Consider the following 17,582-nt stretch of genomic DNA (forward strand, 5'->3'; position numbering starts at 1 on the left):
GTGGCCTCTCCGCCTCGCCCCGCCCCGCCTCTGGAATCCCAGTCCCAGTCCCCGCCCCCTGCCCCGCCCCCTGGCCCCTGGTCTATAAAAGGCGGCGCCGGGGCGGCGGGGCGGCTGTTGGGGCTTCGGCGGGGGAAGGAGCGCGATGGTCAGCCCTGGCGCCGGAGCAAGATGCTGGATGGACACCGCCTGGGGCTGCGCCGCTGGCTCCCCGCCGCTCTCCTCCTCGGCCTCTTCCTCGCCGGACCCGCCGCTGCCTACTTCGGGTAAGAGGAGAAGGAGCAGGGCGGCCGCACGGGAAGAGTTGTCGCGGGTTGGAACCGCTTCAACTCTGGAGGGATGGGACGTCTCCCTTTTGTTTTGGGAGGGGATTAAACTTGGCACTGAAAAGGAGCAGCCTTGGCACTACAGATCCCGAACGGAGAAGGGAGTGCTAAGTCCCTCTTCGAGCTACAAATCCCTAGAGAGGATCTAAGGATCCTCAAAGCGGTCCTCTTCTCCCTCTCCCCGTCCTTAGTGTGTGCTACAGAGCCCCAGTGAACGGCTCTAAGTCCCCTCCCCAAGCTATAAATCCCGGGCTCCAATGGAGGGGCCAGGTCCGGAGGGCTCTTGGAGCGAGGTCCTCAAAGCGATCCTCCTCTCCCCCGTCCTTAGTGCACTACAGCTCCCTAACGGGGCTCTGCCCACCTGCTCCAAATCCCATGGACATTCCATCCCGTGGGTGTGCTTTCGGAGCCAGAGCCTTAACGCGGCCCTTCTCTTCTCCCCCTCCGTCCTTAGTGTGCGACTGTTAGAGGTTTCTAGGTCCATCCCCGAACTACAGATCTCGGGCTTGTATGGATAGGGGAGGGTCTGCAAACGACCCTCTGCCCTTCGGTGCGGCGCTATAGCTTAAGAGCTTTAAGTCTCTCGCCAAAACTACAAATCCCAGGTTGGGAGGGAGAGGATTGTTTGTAGACGCCTGCGAACGCTTTCGGAGCGAGATACTTAAAGCCATCCTCCTTTCCCTCGTCCTTAGTGCGCTCCAACTCCCTTAAGTTCCTCCCCAAACTGCAAATCCCATCTTCGGATGGAGAGACCAGCCCGAATGGGTGTCTACTTGGGCGCTTGGGGCGAGGTCCTGAAAGCCATCTTCCTCCTCTCACGGTCCTTTAGTGCACTACATCTCCCGAGCGGAGGAGTCTGAGTCCCTTCCCAAACTACAGATCCTAGTTTTGCGTGGAGAGTCCAATTCGTAGGCACCTTAAAGCCATTCTCTTCCCCACCCACCCCAGTCTCCCACCCCAAACTATAGATCCCAGGCTTGGAGAGCCCAGCTCGGGTGTCCCTCTGTGCGCTTTGGCAGCCAGATCCTTAAAGCCACCCCCCTTCCCCAAACCTATTAGTTGCCCTACAACAACTCCCTATCAGAGTATTCAAATTCCCCCTCCAAACTACAGATCCCTAGCTGGGATGGATCCTGAGGAATCCAGTCCCTGGGGGTGCCTAAATGGGTTTTCAGATAGAGAGCCTTAAAGCCATCCTCTCCCCTCCTCCGACCTTAGTGCACTACAGTTCCCTTGTGGAGGAGTATAAATCTCTATCCAAACTACAAATCCTAGGCTCAGAGGGAGCATGGAGAAGCCAGGCTGGTTGGGTCCCTTTCCTTTCCTTCTCATCCCTTTTGCCTGAGCTTGAGGAGCGGAAAGTTGCTGGGGTTTTGGACTGCAATGCCCAGAATCCCCCAGCCAGCGCATTTGCGCTGGCTGGGGGATTCTGGGCATTGCAGTCCAAAAACCCACCAACTTTCCGCCCCAGTGCTGTCTCTCCTTCCCTCCATCCTACTGTCTTCTTCCTTTATCCTGGCCAGGTCTTGTGCCTGAATTGGGAAAAACCGCCTAGCATCCCAATTGAGAGGAGGAGAAAAAAAGCCAGATATAAGTAATAATAATAATAATAATGGTAATAATAATGTGAAGGGGGTCTCTGGGTTTTCCTCCCCTCAAAGCTCAGATGGTTTGGGAAGGTGGAACCACACCAGATTTCATTTTGTTACTATGAAAGGGGAAAAAAGGGAAACAGACATGCATTATCGATAATAATAATAATAATAATAATAATAGAGGGTCTGCTTCGGCTTGTACAGGAATGCCTTCAGTGGCATCCTAAGGTTTCTCATTATGGGATAAATCTGGGATTATTCATCTATCTATCTATCTATTTGTGGTCTCTTCCAACTCTATGATTGTGTATATACTAATACTAATACTAATACTAATACTACTACTAATAATAATAATACCCATTGTATATAATAGGACTTTAACATCCACAGATTTTGTTATATACACATTCATATATGTGTGTGTATCTATGGATACCAAAATCCATGGATGCTCAAGTAATAATAATAATATTGTTCCATTGTATATAATGGGACTTGAGTGTCCATCGATTTGGGTATCCATACAGAATACACACACACACACACATATATGTATGTGTATATAACAAAATCTATGGATGTTCATGTCCCATTGTATACAATGGGGTATTACTACTACTTTGGGACCTTGGTATCCACTGGTGTTTGGTTCCAGTACCCCGTCTGGATACCAAAATCCATGGATGCTCAAAATACAATGGGGTAGTAAAATGGCAAAAATCAACATTTGCTATTTGAAATGGATATTGTTTTTGAAAATGTGGCTGGTTGAATCTGTGGATAAAAAATCCGTGGATACGGAGGGGAGACTATATGCAAAAAGCAGGTGCTACAGTTCCCTAGCGGAAGATAGAAAGTCCTTCCCCAAACTACAAATCCCTGGCTTCCAGGGTGGTTAAAGTGGGACTACATTGCTCTAATTCTGCAGTGTAGATGCACAGGCCTTGGTTGTCTTTCTATTCCTGTGTCCTCCATATATTGAAAAGAAGGGTTTCCTCGCTATCCTGAATCCCTTCTCCAAATGTTTTTTCTGTATCCCTTTTTTTATTTGCCCACCTGTTGTTGTTGTTCGCCTGCAAGTTGTTTTCAACTTATGACAACCCTAAAGAAGGACCTGTCATAGGTTTTTCTTGCCAAGTTTCTTTGGTGGTTTTTTTGCCATGGCCATCCTCGGAGGCTGAGAGAGCGTGACTTGACCAAGGTGGGTTTCCGTGACCAAAATTGGACTCAAACCCTGGTCTCGAGTCATAGTAGTCCAAAGTTCAAAGCACTACGCCACACTGGCTCTCACCCCCCTCCAAAATAACCCCCAAACCCTTTGCAAAATCTTCTCCCACTGTATTCAGGACCATTTACTACCAAGAGCAACATTTCCTTTTCCCCCTACTCTTGGTTATTTGGGATCAGGGCCATGTGTTGCGCACTGCCTCATTTCGCATCTCTTCCATTTCCTTTCTGTGCTGCTTTTCTGGCAGAAATCCTGCCGGAGTGTAAGAGCAAGGCTTGAGTAAGAATTGGATTATTTATTCATTATTTTATTGTGCGCATAAAAACAATGCCAGTTGTATATAAACATGCATACAAGCGCATCAACCATTCCCTTTGAGCACTGAGGTGTGGGAGGCTATAGGAAAGAGGTAAAACTTACAGAAAAGAATTGGAAGAGAAGAAGCGTCATGATGAAGAAGAAGGAAGGATAGGGATTGGAGAAGGTATAAGGAAAGTCGATGAATGGTTTTGGATGATATGGAGAGAAAATGTGAAGATTGATGATAGGAAGGCGATGGAGATTGAATTGGATTGCTTTTATAAGGACTGGGGGAAGGGGTATCGAAGGCACCAGAGCTGGGGAAATGTAACTTTTGGGACTACCAGAACACACGAGGAACTATGGCTATAGGTGGCAGGAACCTTACATGACTATTGTCATGTAAGAAAGCAGAGGAGGGGGAAAGGTTATCCCTCAAGACTGCAACTCCTAGAATCCCCAGCCAGTGTGATCATTGATGGTGGGAAGCATCAAGTGACTATTGCTGTGGGAAGATATATTTTGACCGGTTGATCTTGGGTGAGTCACACACTCTCAGCCTCAGGGGAAGAGCCATTGCAACCCTCCCCTGGACTAATCTTGCCAAGGTACCTATTGATAGGGTTGCCATAAGTTGGAAATGACATGAAGGCGCACAACACACACACAAGGCCCATCCAAAGCAAATTATATGGGAATTTCTACCTTTCCTTGTCGCAGTTGTCCGTTGCCTGATGCAGTTGCTGCCAATAAATAAATAAATTTTGTGCATCACTCCTTTGAGAAGGATTAGCAAAAAATCTTTCATGCTTGGTTCCTCTTCTCAGTTGCGATCCTTGAAGGAGTTGATTTAAAGAACTTCTATCTTTACATGAATGCTCTTAAGTGATTTCCAAACTTTGGTTCTCCAGAGGTTTTGGACTTCAGCTCCCAGAATTCCTGACTGTTGGTCAAGCTGGCTAAGGCTTTGGGGAGTTGAAGTCCAAAACACTTGCAGAACCAAAGTTTAGTAAGCACTGCTCTAGATCAGCGATTCCCAAACTGTGATCCTCCAGGTGTTTTGGACTTCAACTCCCAGAAGCCTCAGCCAGTCAGGAATTCTGGGATCTAGAAGTTCAAAACGTCTGGAAGATCAAAGATTGGGAGCTACTGCAGGTTTAGAGACATTGATTTCCACCTCCAGTTTTGGACTTCAACTCCCAGAAGCCCCAGCCAGCCATCAGGAGTTCTGGGACCTGAAGTCCAAAACATCTGAGGAGCAAAGGTTTGGGAAACACTGCTCTAGAAAGTGATGTGTGATGTTGATTCTGGGGATGCTGGGAATTGGAGTCCATCATTAGGGGTTTGGAGAGGGAAGAGCCTGACCTCTGGTAGGAAACTCTGTACTGTCAGAATAGTAAGGGACATTCTATGACATTCAGTCTTTCAGAGCTCAGGAAAGTTATTTTGTGTAACAGGTGACTCTGATGACTAATCATGCAAAAAAGTAACTTTTGCAAGCTCTACATCCTTTCCCTGGGTGTCAAACCAGGCTGGTCTCCATTTGGTTGGCCTTTTCTTCCAGATTAACAGAGTTTCAGGGCTGGTTCATCTTTTCCCTCTCTCTGCATGTTGGAAGTCTTTCTTGGCCTGCATTGCATTTCTTTGGTGGAAGCTTTGGCTAGAGATAGAAATTCTTCGATCGCCAATTTCTTTGGTAGAAGCTTTGGCTAGTGATAGAAATTCTTCAGTAGCCAATTTCTTTGGCAGAAGCTTTGGCTAGTGATAGAAATTCTTCAGTAGCCAATTTCTTTGGCAGAAGCTTTGGCTAGTGATAGAAATTCTTCAGTAGCCAATTTCTTTGGCAGAAGCTTTGGCTAGTGATAGAAATTCTTCAGTAGCCAATTTCTTTGGCAGAAGCTTTGGCTAGAGTGCGTCTTTGTTGTGCCCATCTTAATACTGTCCGTCTATTTTAATTCCTTTCCTATTTCTCTGAAACTCACCTCCCCAGATCCTGGGGTCAAGGCTTGTGGCTCCCTCTTCTTGGCTTTCAGTCTGCCCCATTTAATTTTTCTTTGGAAAGAAATGGGTGGCTAGTGCAATTGATTATTGGCTCACTAAAGAAATGGCAAGAGGTGGGTTGTTCCTATTTGTAGGATGGATAGTTGGGGTTTGAGCCAACAGCATACCAGTTTGTGGCTCTAGAGGACTGTGCTAGTCTGACAGTATGGCATGACTGTGAAACAAATTGAGTAGCCCAGTCTGGGATTTGAGAGCCAACTAGGTTTCTGAAGCTTTGGAGTGCTCCTGCTTTGCAGGTGAGTTGCCTGTCTTGTCTATTCTTGGGCCAGTGTTAGCGTTTCAAGAGCTTGGGAGGCAATGGTCTTTCTGGACTACAAGTCCAGCATAGCTGTTGGGTGGATTTTGGGACTTGTAGTCCAAAGCATCCACCCTTGCTAGTGGCCTGGACTTTTCCTTCATCATCGCCATCTATGTGACATCAATTGTGAAACCCCAGGTGAATGGTAAGCTCAGTTGAAGTTGAGGAAGGCTCTGTACCCCTGGTCCAGGGTTGCACTAGATATCCCTTGGGATCCCTTCCAACTTTGGGATGCTGTGATGGAGATGCTGAGTGCCTGTTCTTTAAAAAGCAGCTTAGGCTATTTCGGCTGGCAGCCTAGGCAGCTGAGAGCCAATTTTCCCTGAACCTGACACCTGCCGATCCAGCAAGTGAGCCTTTTTCAAAGATGATGGATGTTGTAGTCCCAATGCTGCATTGGAGGAGGATGCATTGGAGGAGGAGGACTGGTTAGATCTGGCACCTTCTTTTTTCCTGTGTGGACTTTTCTTTGGGAACTCCACTCCTTCCAAAGGTTTCTGGAGATGTCTTGCGAATGTTTTTGGTGCATTCCTGGATCGTGGGCCTTTGAAGCAATGGCTTCTGATGGAAGTCTCTGAGCATTGGCATTTGGTGGGCTGGAAATCAAAGCAAACGGTAAGATCAGGCTTCCCCCTTCCTCCTTTTTCTGCCTGTATTTCATAAGACTCTGCATGGCTCCTGCCTTTTTAAAAGAGGAAAAAGAAAAAGGATTAGAAACCTTTCTGGAAAAAAAAAAAAAGCTTTCCCCCTTTCCTGATCAGATAGGGCTGATGTGGGCTTGCTCTGGTTTTTGCCATTTCCTGTCTGGAAAGGCAGCCTGGGTGTGCCACTGTCTTGGGTCAAGAGGAATCTTGCCTTCCCTCTGGTTCAAAGAGGATAAAATCAACCACAGCTTGGGGGGGGGGGAGGGGAGGAACTCTTCTTGGATTGCAAGTCCCAGCATCCCCTGGCAAGTGTTCTTGGAGTCCAAAATGACTGGCTGGGGCGGCCTGGGAGTTGGTTGTCCAAAGCTGGCTGGGGATTCTGGGAGCTGGAGTCCAAGTGACTAGTTTGCAGCAGTCTGGGACTTGTGGTCCAAAGCTGGCTGGGGATTCTGAAGCTGAAGTCCAAAATGACTGGTCTGCAGTGGTCTGAGAGTTGTGGTCTTAAGCCGGTTGAGGATTCTGGGATCTGGAGTCCAGTGCATGGCTGAAGGTTATGGGAGTTGTAGTCCAAAACCCTAGTTGCCTGGAAGATTCTTGGACACCTTATCCAACACAAGTGGCTGACTTGGAAGCTGTGGGCCAAAGCTGGTTGGGGATTCTGAAACCTGCAGTCTAGAAACCAACCGTGGATGAGATGGTGGGAACTGTAGTCCAAAACTCCACTTTACAGGGAGCTTCTGGAAGCTGGAGTCCCCAAAAGGAACTGTCCTGCATTCTGGATTTGGTGCATGGATGTGTGTGGAGGTGAACTGGTTCAAACTGGTTTGTCTTCCGTTCTTGGGTTTTGAATTTTGCATGATGATTTTCTTCTGTTTTTGAATGCTACTTTATGACTGTTAGCTCCGGACTTACTGATCTCACCTCCCTGGAGTAAGGGGGAAAATGGGTTTCTGGCTGCTCTTCCCTTGTCAAAACTTCCTAGTTGGTTTTTGGAGGGGGAGGGGAGGAGATGCTGGGTGCCCTTCTTCTTCTCGCCAGCAGAGGGCTCCATCAACCTGCAAATTAAGAGTTAAAAAGCAGAAGGAAAGCGAGCCCAGCCCTGGGCTGTTAAGACTGGCTGCAGGTGTATCCTGTTCTATAAGAAAATAAAACAGTTTCATGGGAAAGTTTCTCTTGCGCTCTCCCTGCCACACTTCTGTTCGTTCCTATTTATTTTGTTTCTCTCTGGGAGGATCCATTCTCTGTAGGAGTTGGAATTGGAGGCAAGGTGCCAACCTCCACCCTAAAATACCATCACGAGATGGTGTTTCTTTCAAGGGAGACCATCGTAATAAATAGGGGGAAGGAGCCGTCTTCTGCTTCTCTCTCATCAGCTTCTTGAGGTCATCTGCTTGAATCGTTTCCCTGGCTTCAGCCTTGTTTTGAAACCCCATTTTTATAGCATTTGAAAAGCCAACAACATCCCTGCACAGAATGCACACTGCTCTTGGAGAATCTTACATTCCTAGAATCGTAAAATTTGGAAGGATCTGCAAGAATCATCTGTTCCTATGCACAGTTTCACTGAAAAATGACCATCCAACCTCTAAAGACTTCCAAAGATTGAGACTCCTCCATTCCCTGTGGAAGTCTATTCTACCATTGAATATTTCTTGCAGTCCATAAGTTCTTCCTACTGTTCAGGTGGAACCCCTTCTCTTGTAATGTGAATTCATTGGTTTGTATTCTAGTCTCTGGGGCAGCAGAGGAACAATCCAGCTCCATCTTCTACATGACATCCCTTCAGATACTGAAAGATAACTATCACATCCCTTTTCCTTCTTCTCTTCTGCAGGCCAAACATACCCAACTACTTATATTGTACCTTCTAAAGCTTGGTTTCCAGATATTGATCCTCTTGGTCACCCTTCTCTGGACATGCTCCAGCTTTTCAGTATCCTTCCTGAGAGATGGCAGTGGAAGGCAGTGCAGTGCAGTGGTGCACAGATCATTTGTACCATGTGCAAGGAAACATCTGTATGCAAGATGCAGCAGATGAAGGAGTAAGTTGTCTCATGTAGGTGATCTGAATAGGGCAGTTCCATGAGGTATGTGGCCCTCCAGAGGTTGTTTGATGACAACTCTCAGAAGTGATGGATGCTGAGAGTGGCATTCCACCAACATCTGGAGGGCCAGACGTTGCCTAACCTGATGTAGTGACTGTCATCCATGAAATCATCTCATGCCTACAGTTGTTGGGAGGCTCTTAACTTGGTGAAATGCATCCAACGCTATTGCACTGTTTGCTATTTGGGCCAAATGCCTCTTGCACAAGTAACATGCACATGGGGGCAAATCCAGTGTAGTGCAGTGGAGATCTTAGGTGTGGCCTTGCAACCTTATGGTGAAGGCTTTTGTTACTGTACATTAGCCAAAGAGCTGTGATGGTTGCCAGTGAGGGCCATTTTGTAGAATTATAAGGTTGGAAAATGATACTACCTTGACCCCACTTGAACTTCCATGACTGCATCCTATGGAATCCTTTGAGCCGTAGTCTTGGAAGGCATCTTGAAGTCTCTGTCAGAGAACTCCAGTGCCTTCCCAAACTACAAATCCCAGGATTCCATAGGCTGTAGTTGGAACAATTAACATGGAATCAAAGTGCTGTCATGGGTTAGTGCAAATGGGCCCCAAGCATCATCTGCTTCAGCCCCTTGTCCCAGTGCAGGCATCCTACAACTAAAGCAACCTTGCAGAGGAGGCAACCTCCAGAGTCTTAAGTTCTGCAGTGAAGAAGATTCCATTAACCTTTGAGGCAGTCTGTTCCACTGTCAAACTACTCTTACTATCAGCAAATTCTTCATACTGTTTAGTCAAAATCTCTTTTCTAGAATTCATTAGCTTGAGTCTTAGCTTTGGGAGCAGAAGAGAACAAATATGCTTTGTCTTAGTGGTGTCAGACCTTCAGAGACTGGAAGATGGCTGTCTTGTCACTTCTTAGCCTTTTCTTCTCTAGGCTGGCCATACCCAGCTGTCTCAAGTTTTCCTCACAGGGCTTGGCTTTCAGACACTCCAAATAACTCTATGCTGTTCTACTTTTTCAGCAAATGACATGGCAATGATGGAGGCCTGTTATTTATTTCTTGTCTTTATGATGATGGCTATGGAGTTAAGACCAGATTTTGAAAAAGAAATAACCTTTTTGGACTAAAACTCCAGAAGCAGCCACTGATCATAATGGCCAGAGGTCATGGGAACTGTAATGCTAAAAAAAGGTATCTTTTCCAAGTTCTGGTTAGGTCAAGATGAGGGAATGAGGCCAGCCCTAGCTGGCACAATCCCTAGACCAGTGGTTCCCAGCTTTTGGTCTTCGTTATTTTTGGACATCGGATCCCAGAAGTCCCAGCCAGCTTGGCCAACAGTCAGGAGTTATGGGTGTTAAAGTCCAAAACATCTGAAGGACCAAAGGTTGGGAACCACTGCCCTAGATTAAGCCATAAGATCCATGGGTGGAAAGTGGGGATGGTAGAAGGAGCTGGAAGAGATGGTTGAAGGAAAGGCATAGGAAAGCAGTCTGACAAGAGTGTTGACAAGGGCAGGACATCTTTGGTGGCGAGAGGGAAGTAAGTTTGTGAATCAAGGCCTGTATAAAACCCCTCTAGCAGAACAGCTTTTGATTGCAGTTCAAGTTTGGGGCAGATGGCCTGCTGTGTGATGGGGATGTGCCCAAATGTTGGAGGAAAGCTTGGCATCTGTGCCTGTGTAGGGTCAGCAAAGTACCTTTCAGCAGCGATGCTGTCTCTTGGAAGATATTTTGCTCAGAAATTGGGGAAATCTGAACTGAGAAGCTCCTCTCTTCTTCTCCCAATCCATTCTGGCTGCAGCTGCTTTCTCTTCTTTGGAAAATCCTCAGTGAAGATGTCCCTTGAAACCTGATGGCCACAAAGTGTGTGGAAGGATGGTGCAGCCAAACATCTGCAGCTGTCACCACTAATGTTAGAGTTCCCAGGGCTAACACCTGGGGAAAGCTCTCCAATGTGAATTCACTTCAAAGCCTTTGATCGCATCACAAAGTGAGCCAAGGAATAATTTCCAAGTGTCAAGCTGATTGCTAGTTCGTAGAAGACATGTTTCCATCTCAGCATTGGTAGCAGTTTTGGTGTTGTCCCATAGTCCAATAAACAAAGGTCTCATTCATGTGGCCCTCCAAATGTGATTGACCAACATTTCCCCACTAGTTCAATGTTTATATGAAGCTGCTGGTCATGAGGACCTTGGGGCTTGGATGTCTTTTGGGTGGCCAGAGTGAAAACTGGAGAGGGCTCCTGTACTTTTAATTGTTGTGTAGAAGGTGGAATTTTGGCAAGGGTTGCTTGTCCGACAACTAGGTCACAAGCAACAACTGCTGGAATTGCCTCTTCTACGCAGACTTTAAAGATTCAGGGGTCCAATTCAGCTTTCAGTCTGGCAGTCTTAAAAGAATTTCACTGGCTTCCAGTATGCTTTTTCTTTAAGATCCATGTGGTGTAGATGATACTGAAAACCCTGGACAGCTTGGGGACTCTACTTGAAGGAGCATCTCTCCCTCTGTACCTTTTTTCTGAGGATTCAGGTTTGCTGGAGTGATCTTCCTCTCATCCCAACAAAAGGAATTGGACTACAACTTCAGAAGCATCCACTCAGTCTGGCCAGTGATCATAACAGTGGGGCGTTCTGGTTACTGTAGTACTAAAGTATCCTTTCCAAATTCTGGTTGGTTCAGGATGAGGAAATGAGGAACCCTTTGCCGGTTTGCAACTCCTGCCAACCTTGGCTGGCATACTTTCAAGATCAGTGATTCCCAAAATTTGGTCCTCCTAGTATTTTGGACTAGAGCTTCCTTGCAGAGAATTGTAAGACCCTCCCCAACCTACAAATCCCAGGTTTCAGTAGGATAGGATCAAACTACTGTAAAGGTGAAGTGCAGATACTGTCTATGGGCTCAGAGGATTGGGAGTACAGCAACTGCAGGATTTGCTAGCACCACCTGCTACGCTTTCCCTCTTGGCTTGCAATAGCCGCAGCTGTTGCAGTCTTCTTAACCCAAGTCTCAGCAGTACACATGTTTCTGCTAAGCTTCTGTTGGCTTCCATAGGCTTTATGTTCCCTTTTAGGCTGGGTTGAGGAGCTAAATGCCCTCTCTGTCTAGTTCTGAGCTCTAAAGAATGTGCTGTAGACTGGCCTGATTTCTCTCCTGTAGATGCTACTACATCTGTCTTAAAACAAGAGTTTGGTGCCCCTCTGTTGTTGGTGAAGCTGTATCTGGATTATATTGGAGTGGTTGAACGTTCTTCAATACCAACAAGCTTTTTCAAGAAATTCCTTAATACCCATAACTAAAAGCCATTTCTCAATGCCAAAAATATGCCTTTACAATCTGTATGATGGGGAGAAAGGAGGAAGTTCTCTGATTTGTTGGAAGTGCTTAGATGATGTCCTCCTATAAGGGCAGAATTGGGTTGGACTAGATGACCCTTGGGATCTCTTCCAGCTCTATGATTCTCTGAAGCTTTGACTTTCCAGAGGTTGTGACCATCAAGTCCCAGAAGCTATAGAGAGCAAGACAGATGGCAAGGGCTATGAAGAGTGCCATCCCTAAGATTTGTTAGGCAGAGAATGGATTCACAGCTATCCTGATGGGCAGATAACAACCACTCCTTGTTCTAACCTTGGTTTCCTCCTGAGCTGCTAGCATTTTGTTTGGCAGGAGGTCATGTGCTGAAGAGCATTGCCATGCAAGCTCCCATCTGTAGCATGAAGTGGTTTAGCTCATAGAGGAGACACTGCGGAGAAGCCAAGGCAGCATGTGAAGGTGAAGGGACATAGTGATGGTTGGAGACACCCATGTTAGTGTGGTAAGGAATCTAGTCTAAAATGCTAAGGAGCTGTCCATATGGCTAAGCACACTTTCGGGCTAAATTTCATCAACTTGGGTATCTCTCTCACAGTTCAGGCTAAGACATGGGATGGACTTGCCAGGCGCCAGTAAACACAGGATGGAAGTGAAACACTTCAAAGCCTCATGGGGTTCTGCAGCAAGACTAATAGCTATGGGTACAGAAGTGGTTGGCACTTAGTGAAGGTCTAATTCATGGGGTGTAGTGGTTTGAGCATTGGACTATGATTCTAAAGGTTGTGGTTCAAATCCCCACTTGGCCATGGAATAGCTACAGCAATTCAATATTGTCCGGTGTGACCAGTTGTAGCTGTCCAGGTTTGGGGTGGGAATTTATTCCTCCAAATGTTAGGTACCTAGTTTGCATAACTGGATGAGCCTAGCTGAACCAAAACTCCTTGGTGCTGAGATGTTGGTCCTTAGCAAAGTGCAAGTCTCAATCTGTTCTGCTGGGTAACTTGTTATAGCAAAACCTCAGTTCCTACAGACCCATGGGCAGCCAGAAAGCTTTTGCTACCTGTTGGTCTTGCTTTGTTTCTCTCAACCCCAAGAACACCAATGGCTCATGAAATAAATACAGTTTCCTTTTGAACCTTGTGTTTATATGTACGTAAGTTACCTGGCAACTTATGGCAACCCCATGAATTTTATAAGGTTGAACCTTACTGTTGAGCAAAGGGAATTGTTCCTTGGAGACTGTTAATCTCTATAGTGTCCTTCTTGAGGATGACCACACTGTGCTGTTACATTAGTTTTTGACAACTTTTGCTGTCATGGTTGCATCCTATGGAATCCTGGAATTGCAATTTATTTAAGTCTCCATTAGAGTTGCTAGATCTTAGCTGAATTTCTAGTTTGCATGGGTCATCTCTCAGAAGGAGACAAGGGTGCAAATTTTCCAGTTTTGAGTGGCTTGGCTCCAGGCAAGTGGAAAAGGCTATGCCCAGATCTCCAGTTTTAGCTATTAAAGCACCAGTTTGTGAAAGTTAATAGATTTCTTGCTGCAACTTGCAGACTCTCTAAAGCACTGTTTCCCAAATTTTGGTCCTCCAGATGTTTTGGACTTCAGGTCCCATAATTCCTGATTGTTGGTCCAACAGGCTAGGGTTTCTGGGATCTGAAGTCTGAAACACTGGCAGGACCAAAGTTTAGGAAATACTGTTCTAGAGGGTTTCTGTATTGACTATTTTAGCTTGCTCCTTCCTTCCCAATTGATGTGATGCCATGGCATAGCCTCCACTTTGCACCCACTTTCTAGCTGGAAGCAAGTAGGCTACATTAAATGTTCCTTACTCATCTCCCTAAGTAAGTGCAAAGGAATGATCCCTTCATTTCACCTTCATCTGGGAACAGCACCTTTAGGCAAGATTTCTGATTTAATTTCCAAACTGCTGTAACTGTGTAGATCCACTCCTGGGAGATGATAGGGACAGGGCATGACACCATTCTGTTGACTGAATATGCTGCTGCTATTTTCATTATTATTTTATTTATTTATATCCTGCCTTCTTCCTGGTACAGGGACTCAAAGCGGCTAGCAAATTGGCATTTGTGTCATAATGGGTGTCTGCTGCAAGCCAAGCCTCCTGGCAGTTCCGCTGAATTCCAATAAATGGGATTTCCTTGCTTTGCATCATCGAACAGCGGCCCTTAACCTGTGTGTTCTGGGCATCTGTGAGTGATCGCACTTGACAGAAGTCACTCGGTAGAAGTTTGCCTTGAGCCTCTCTTGCTGCATTCAGTGGGCGGCTGGAAGAATGGAGACAGCTGGGCTTAATCTCTCTTCTCTCCTCAATCCAGCCCAAAGGTTTGCTTTTATTTCAAGTGAGGAATTCCTGGACTTTCCAAATGTGTGGCCTGTCTAGGATCTGGAGTGCAGGGCTTGAAATCTTTCATGGTTGCCTGTTAATGAGATGGTGTCAGTCGGAAGCTATGTTGCTTGTCTGGTTCCTTGGTTAGGTTGTCTGGAGTGGGCTGGTTGAGTAAGCTGGGTCAGGGGCTCAGAGTAATTATTATTATTATTATTATTATTATTAGCCATGATATTTACACCCTACTTCTCCACCCAAAGTGTGATGCAAGGCAGCTTTCAAATTAAAACAGATACAACATACAGTCAGCCCTCCTTATCCACGGATTCACTCATCCATGGCTTGAAAATATTCCAAAAAAGTATACATTCCAAATAGCAAGCCTTGTTTTTTTTTTATATATATAACAGACACCATTTTACTATGCCATTGTATTTAATGGGACTTGAGCATCCACAGATTTTGTTATCCATGGGGGTCCTGGAACCAAACCCAAGCGGATAACAAGGACCCACTGTAGTTAAAACATGCAAAAATATCCTTTCTAGCACTTCACAGTTGAAAAGTCGGACCATAGCCCTCCCGTTTTCTCAGCTTGGCAGATTAATCCTCTGTCCTGTTTTTTCAGCTTCTTTTTAAACATCTTAAAACATTTCAATATTTCTCTCTTCCTCCCACTTCCCTCATTTGTCTTCAGCTTGCTTCGTTGTTGCAGACTCAGAGTGCAAAAGTAGCTTGCACTCTGTTATTTTACCCAGGAGAAAGTGGAGAGGAAGGGCAGACTTTTCTCCTTCCCAGGGAAGTTCAAGACAGCAACAAACAATTGCAGACTCTCCAAGTTTATGCGTACTTCCTCAGTACCATTTGCCATTTTGATAGCGCTGTGGTCACAAGGGTCCTGGTTTTCATCTGTGAAATGTTGATATGTATGTGGGACCTGTGTGGCCAAGGAACATCAACACTGTGGTCCAGATGATCAGTGAGGAAGAGCTTAAAATTCCCCACACTGAAAATTCCCCCTTGGCTATGCTAGTAGGGAGATTATGGGACTTTTAATCTCATCCCCAGGTTTCCAACGAGAGATGTTCAATGGTTTCTTCATTAAAACCCAAGCCAGCCATATTACTATGGCAAGTTAGTCATGCTGTTAGCTGGCCAACTCTTGGCAAAGTCCTTTGAACCGCAGTTATGTTGTACGCAGTAATTTGCCCAGTTATTATGCTTGGCTTCTTTTGTGCTTCCTGGCTTTTGTGGAGCAAGGACCCACTATATTTGTGGAGCTGCCTCGACTCTTCCAGGCTTGTTCCAAATCGGTGTGTTTCGGATTTGGAGAAGAGCATAGTTTTGGCAGATACGATGATGGACTCAGGAGAGGTTTTTAGCTAGTTCAGGTGATGATTCTGTCTTTGCAAAACGCATGGGATTGACTTGCTCTGTACCTTGTAGTAGCTGTATGCCTTCAAGTCATATCAAACCTTGAGGGTATTCTGACTGCAAATCACAACTTAAGATATTCTGCCTGCAAAGCACATCTTGAGAGCATTATGCCTACAAAGCACAGCTCAGTTTTGCATAAAGTTTACATGCCATCTTATCTTAGGCAAGAGCCTGGTATTGCTGCTCCCTGGGCACCTGATAACCTTAGGCATTTGCCACATTCTGCCTAAAAGTGAGAGTAGCCTTGGACCTAAGAAACTGGGAGAGCTACAATCTTGGGGCAAATGAACCATTTGCATTTGCCAAGCCATCTCTTGCTTATGATTGATTTAGCCATGGTGTTCTGCTTTCGAACAACAAGCTGGATCTAGGACAGTCGATGTTCAGAAAAAATCACTCTGGGAAAATCCCTTCTGATCAAGAGCCCAAGCTTCCTGGTTGACTTGTTGACAGAATTTGGTGCAAGATAAAAGTACCTTGGAGTTGGCAGGTGCCACCTGTCTGCTGGCCTATTGGACTCTCTGGCATCAGAGTGGATGGGGCATCTTGGCAGAGGGTTGCCAGGTAGAGTTGTCCAGGTATGGTCGTTTAGAGGGTGGGAACATGAGAAACATGTTGTCAATGCACTGGAATCACCATCCATACGGCTCATACAAGGAGATGGAAGAAGGTGAATGATTAACTTCTTCCGGACACTGCTGATAGCAGGGAATTGGAAAAGGGGGGCAACACCACCTCTCTCTTTGGGTTTCCTCCCTTGTCTTTTGGGAAGCCATTTCTGTTTAATAATGGAAAGGCTTGTGCTCTATCTCTCTGTGCTGAAGGCTTCCTCTTAGCCTCCCTTGTTGCAGGTAATTGAATTGGCCAGAGGCGGCGGCGGCGGATAGCGGAGGGTCTGGAATTCAGAGCTGTGGGGCATTGGGTGGGGTGTTTGCAAGATAAACTAGGTCTCTTTCTTGCTAGGCAACAATATCCCTTTGATCCCTCCTGAACGGTCCTGGCTCTGTCCCATGACATTCTGGGATTTGTAGTTTGATGAGAGACATAGGTGCAGTGTGACACCACTTAAACTGCCATCACTGTATCCTACAGAATTCTGGGATCTGCAGTTTGGTGAGGCACCAGTGGTGGAGTGGACTGAGCATTAAACTAGGACTGGAATTTGTTGTCGCTGTGTGCCTTCAAGTTGTTTCCAACCCTAAGATGTACATATTATGGGGTTTTCTTGGCACAATTTTTTTCAGAGAAGGTTTGCCATTGTCTTCCCTTGAGGCTGAGAAAGTATGGTCAAGGTAGGAACTGAACTCTGGCCTCCAGAGCTGCAATCCAACACTCAGACCACTACGCCACACTGGACTCTGGAGGCCAGAGTTCAAATTCCTGGTCGACTATGGAATCCTACTGGGTGGCTTTGAGCAAGTTACACTTTTTCAGCCTCAGAGGATCGCAATGGCAAACTCCATCTGAAGAAATTTGCCAAGATAACCCTGTGATATGTTTGCTTAGGGTCACCATATGTCGGAAATGACTTACTATCAACAAGAGGCACCAGAGCTCTCTGACAGATCAGGCTGAATACCTCACCAAACTATGAATCCCAGGATTCTACAGGATGGAGCCATGATAGTTAAAGTGGTGTCAAACTGGTTTATTTCTACAGTGTGGAAGACCAGCTAATAATCTCTGCCTGAGAACTCTAGTGAACTCCCCAAACTACAATCTCATAATATGCAGTGGTATCAAAGTGCTACAGTTTTGTAATGCGAGGGTACCTCCGGACTGGGCACAGGACTTGGCCCAACATGTTGCTGCACTGAACAGGTTGTTTTGAAGGGCCTGGTGATGCTTTTTCTGCCCCAATACATTGCTGTTGAGTACAACCACATCTTTTGCAACCAGGCAAGAGGAAGTTCTTTTGAACTGCTTCTCCCCTGAAATGTTGAGGCTGCCAAGAGAAAATTCCCC

At 46.0% G+C, this 17,582-nt stretch overlaps 1 protein-coding gene across 1 annotated transcript in view; it reads left to right on the plus strand.

The window, feature by feature from the left end:
* The first annotated feature begins 146 nt into the window (after nt 1–146).
* LOC149310133 (protein Wnt-9a) overlaps nt 147–17,582 on the plus strand; it is a 47,239-nt gene continuing 29,803 nt past the window's right edge. Inside the window, exon 1 of the mRNA XM_089531480.1 lies at nt 147–266. Coding sequence (XP_089387606.1) covers nt 172–266 — 95 coding nt within the window. The 5' untranslated portion in view covers nt 147–171. The remainder of the gene's footprint in view (nt 267–17,582) is intronic.

The sequence above is a fragment of the Sceloporus occidentalis genome, unplaced genomic scaffold, assembly GCF_023333645.1.
Source record: "Sceloporus occidentalis isolate IW3139 unplaced genomic scaffold, rSceOcc1.0.p SCAF_7, whole genome shotgun sequence".
Lineage (NCBI taxonomy): Eukaryota > Metazoa > Chordata > Lepidosauria > Squamata > Phrynosomatidae > Sceloporus > Sceloporus occidentalis.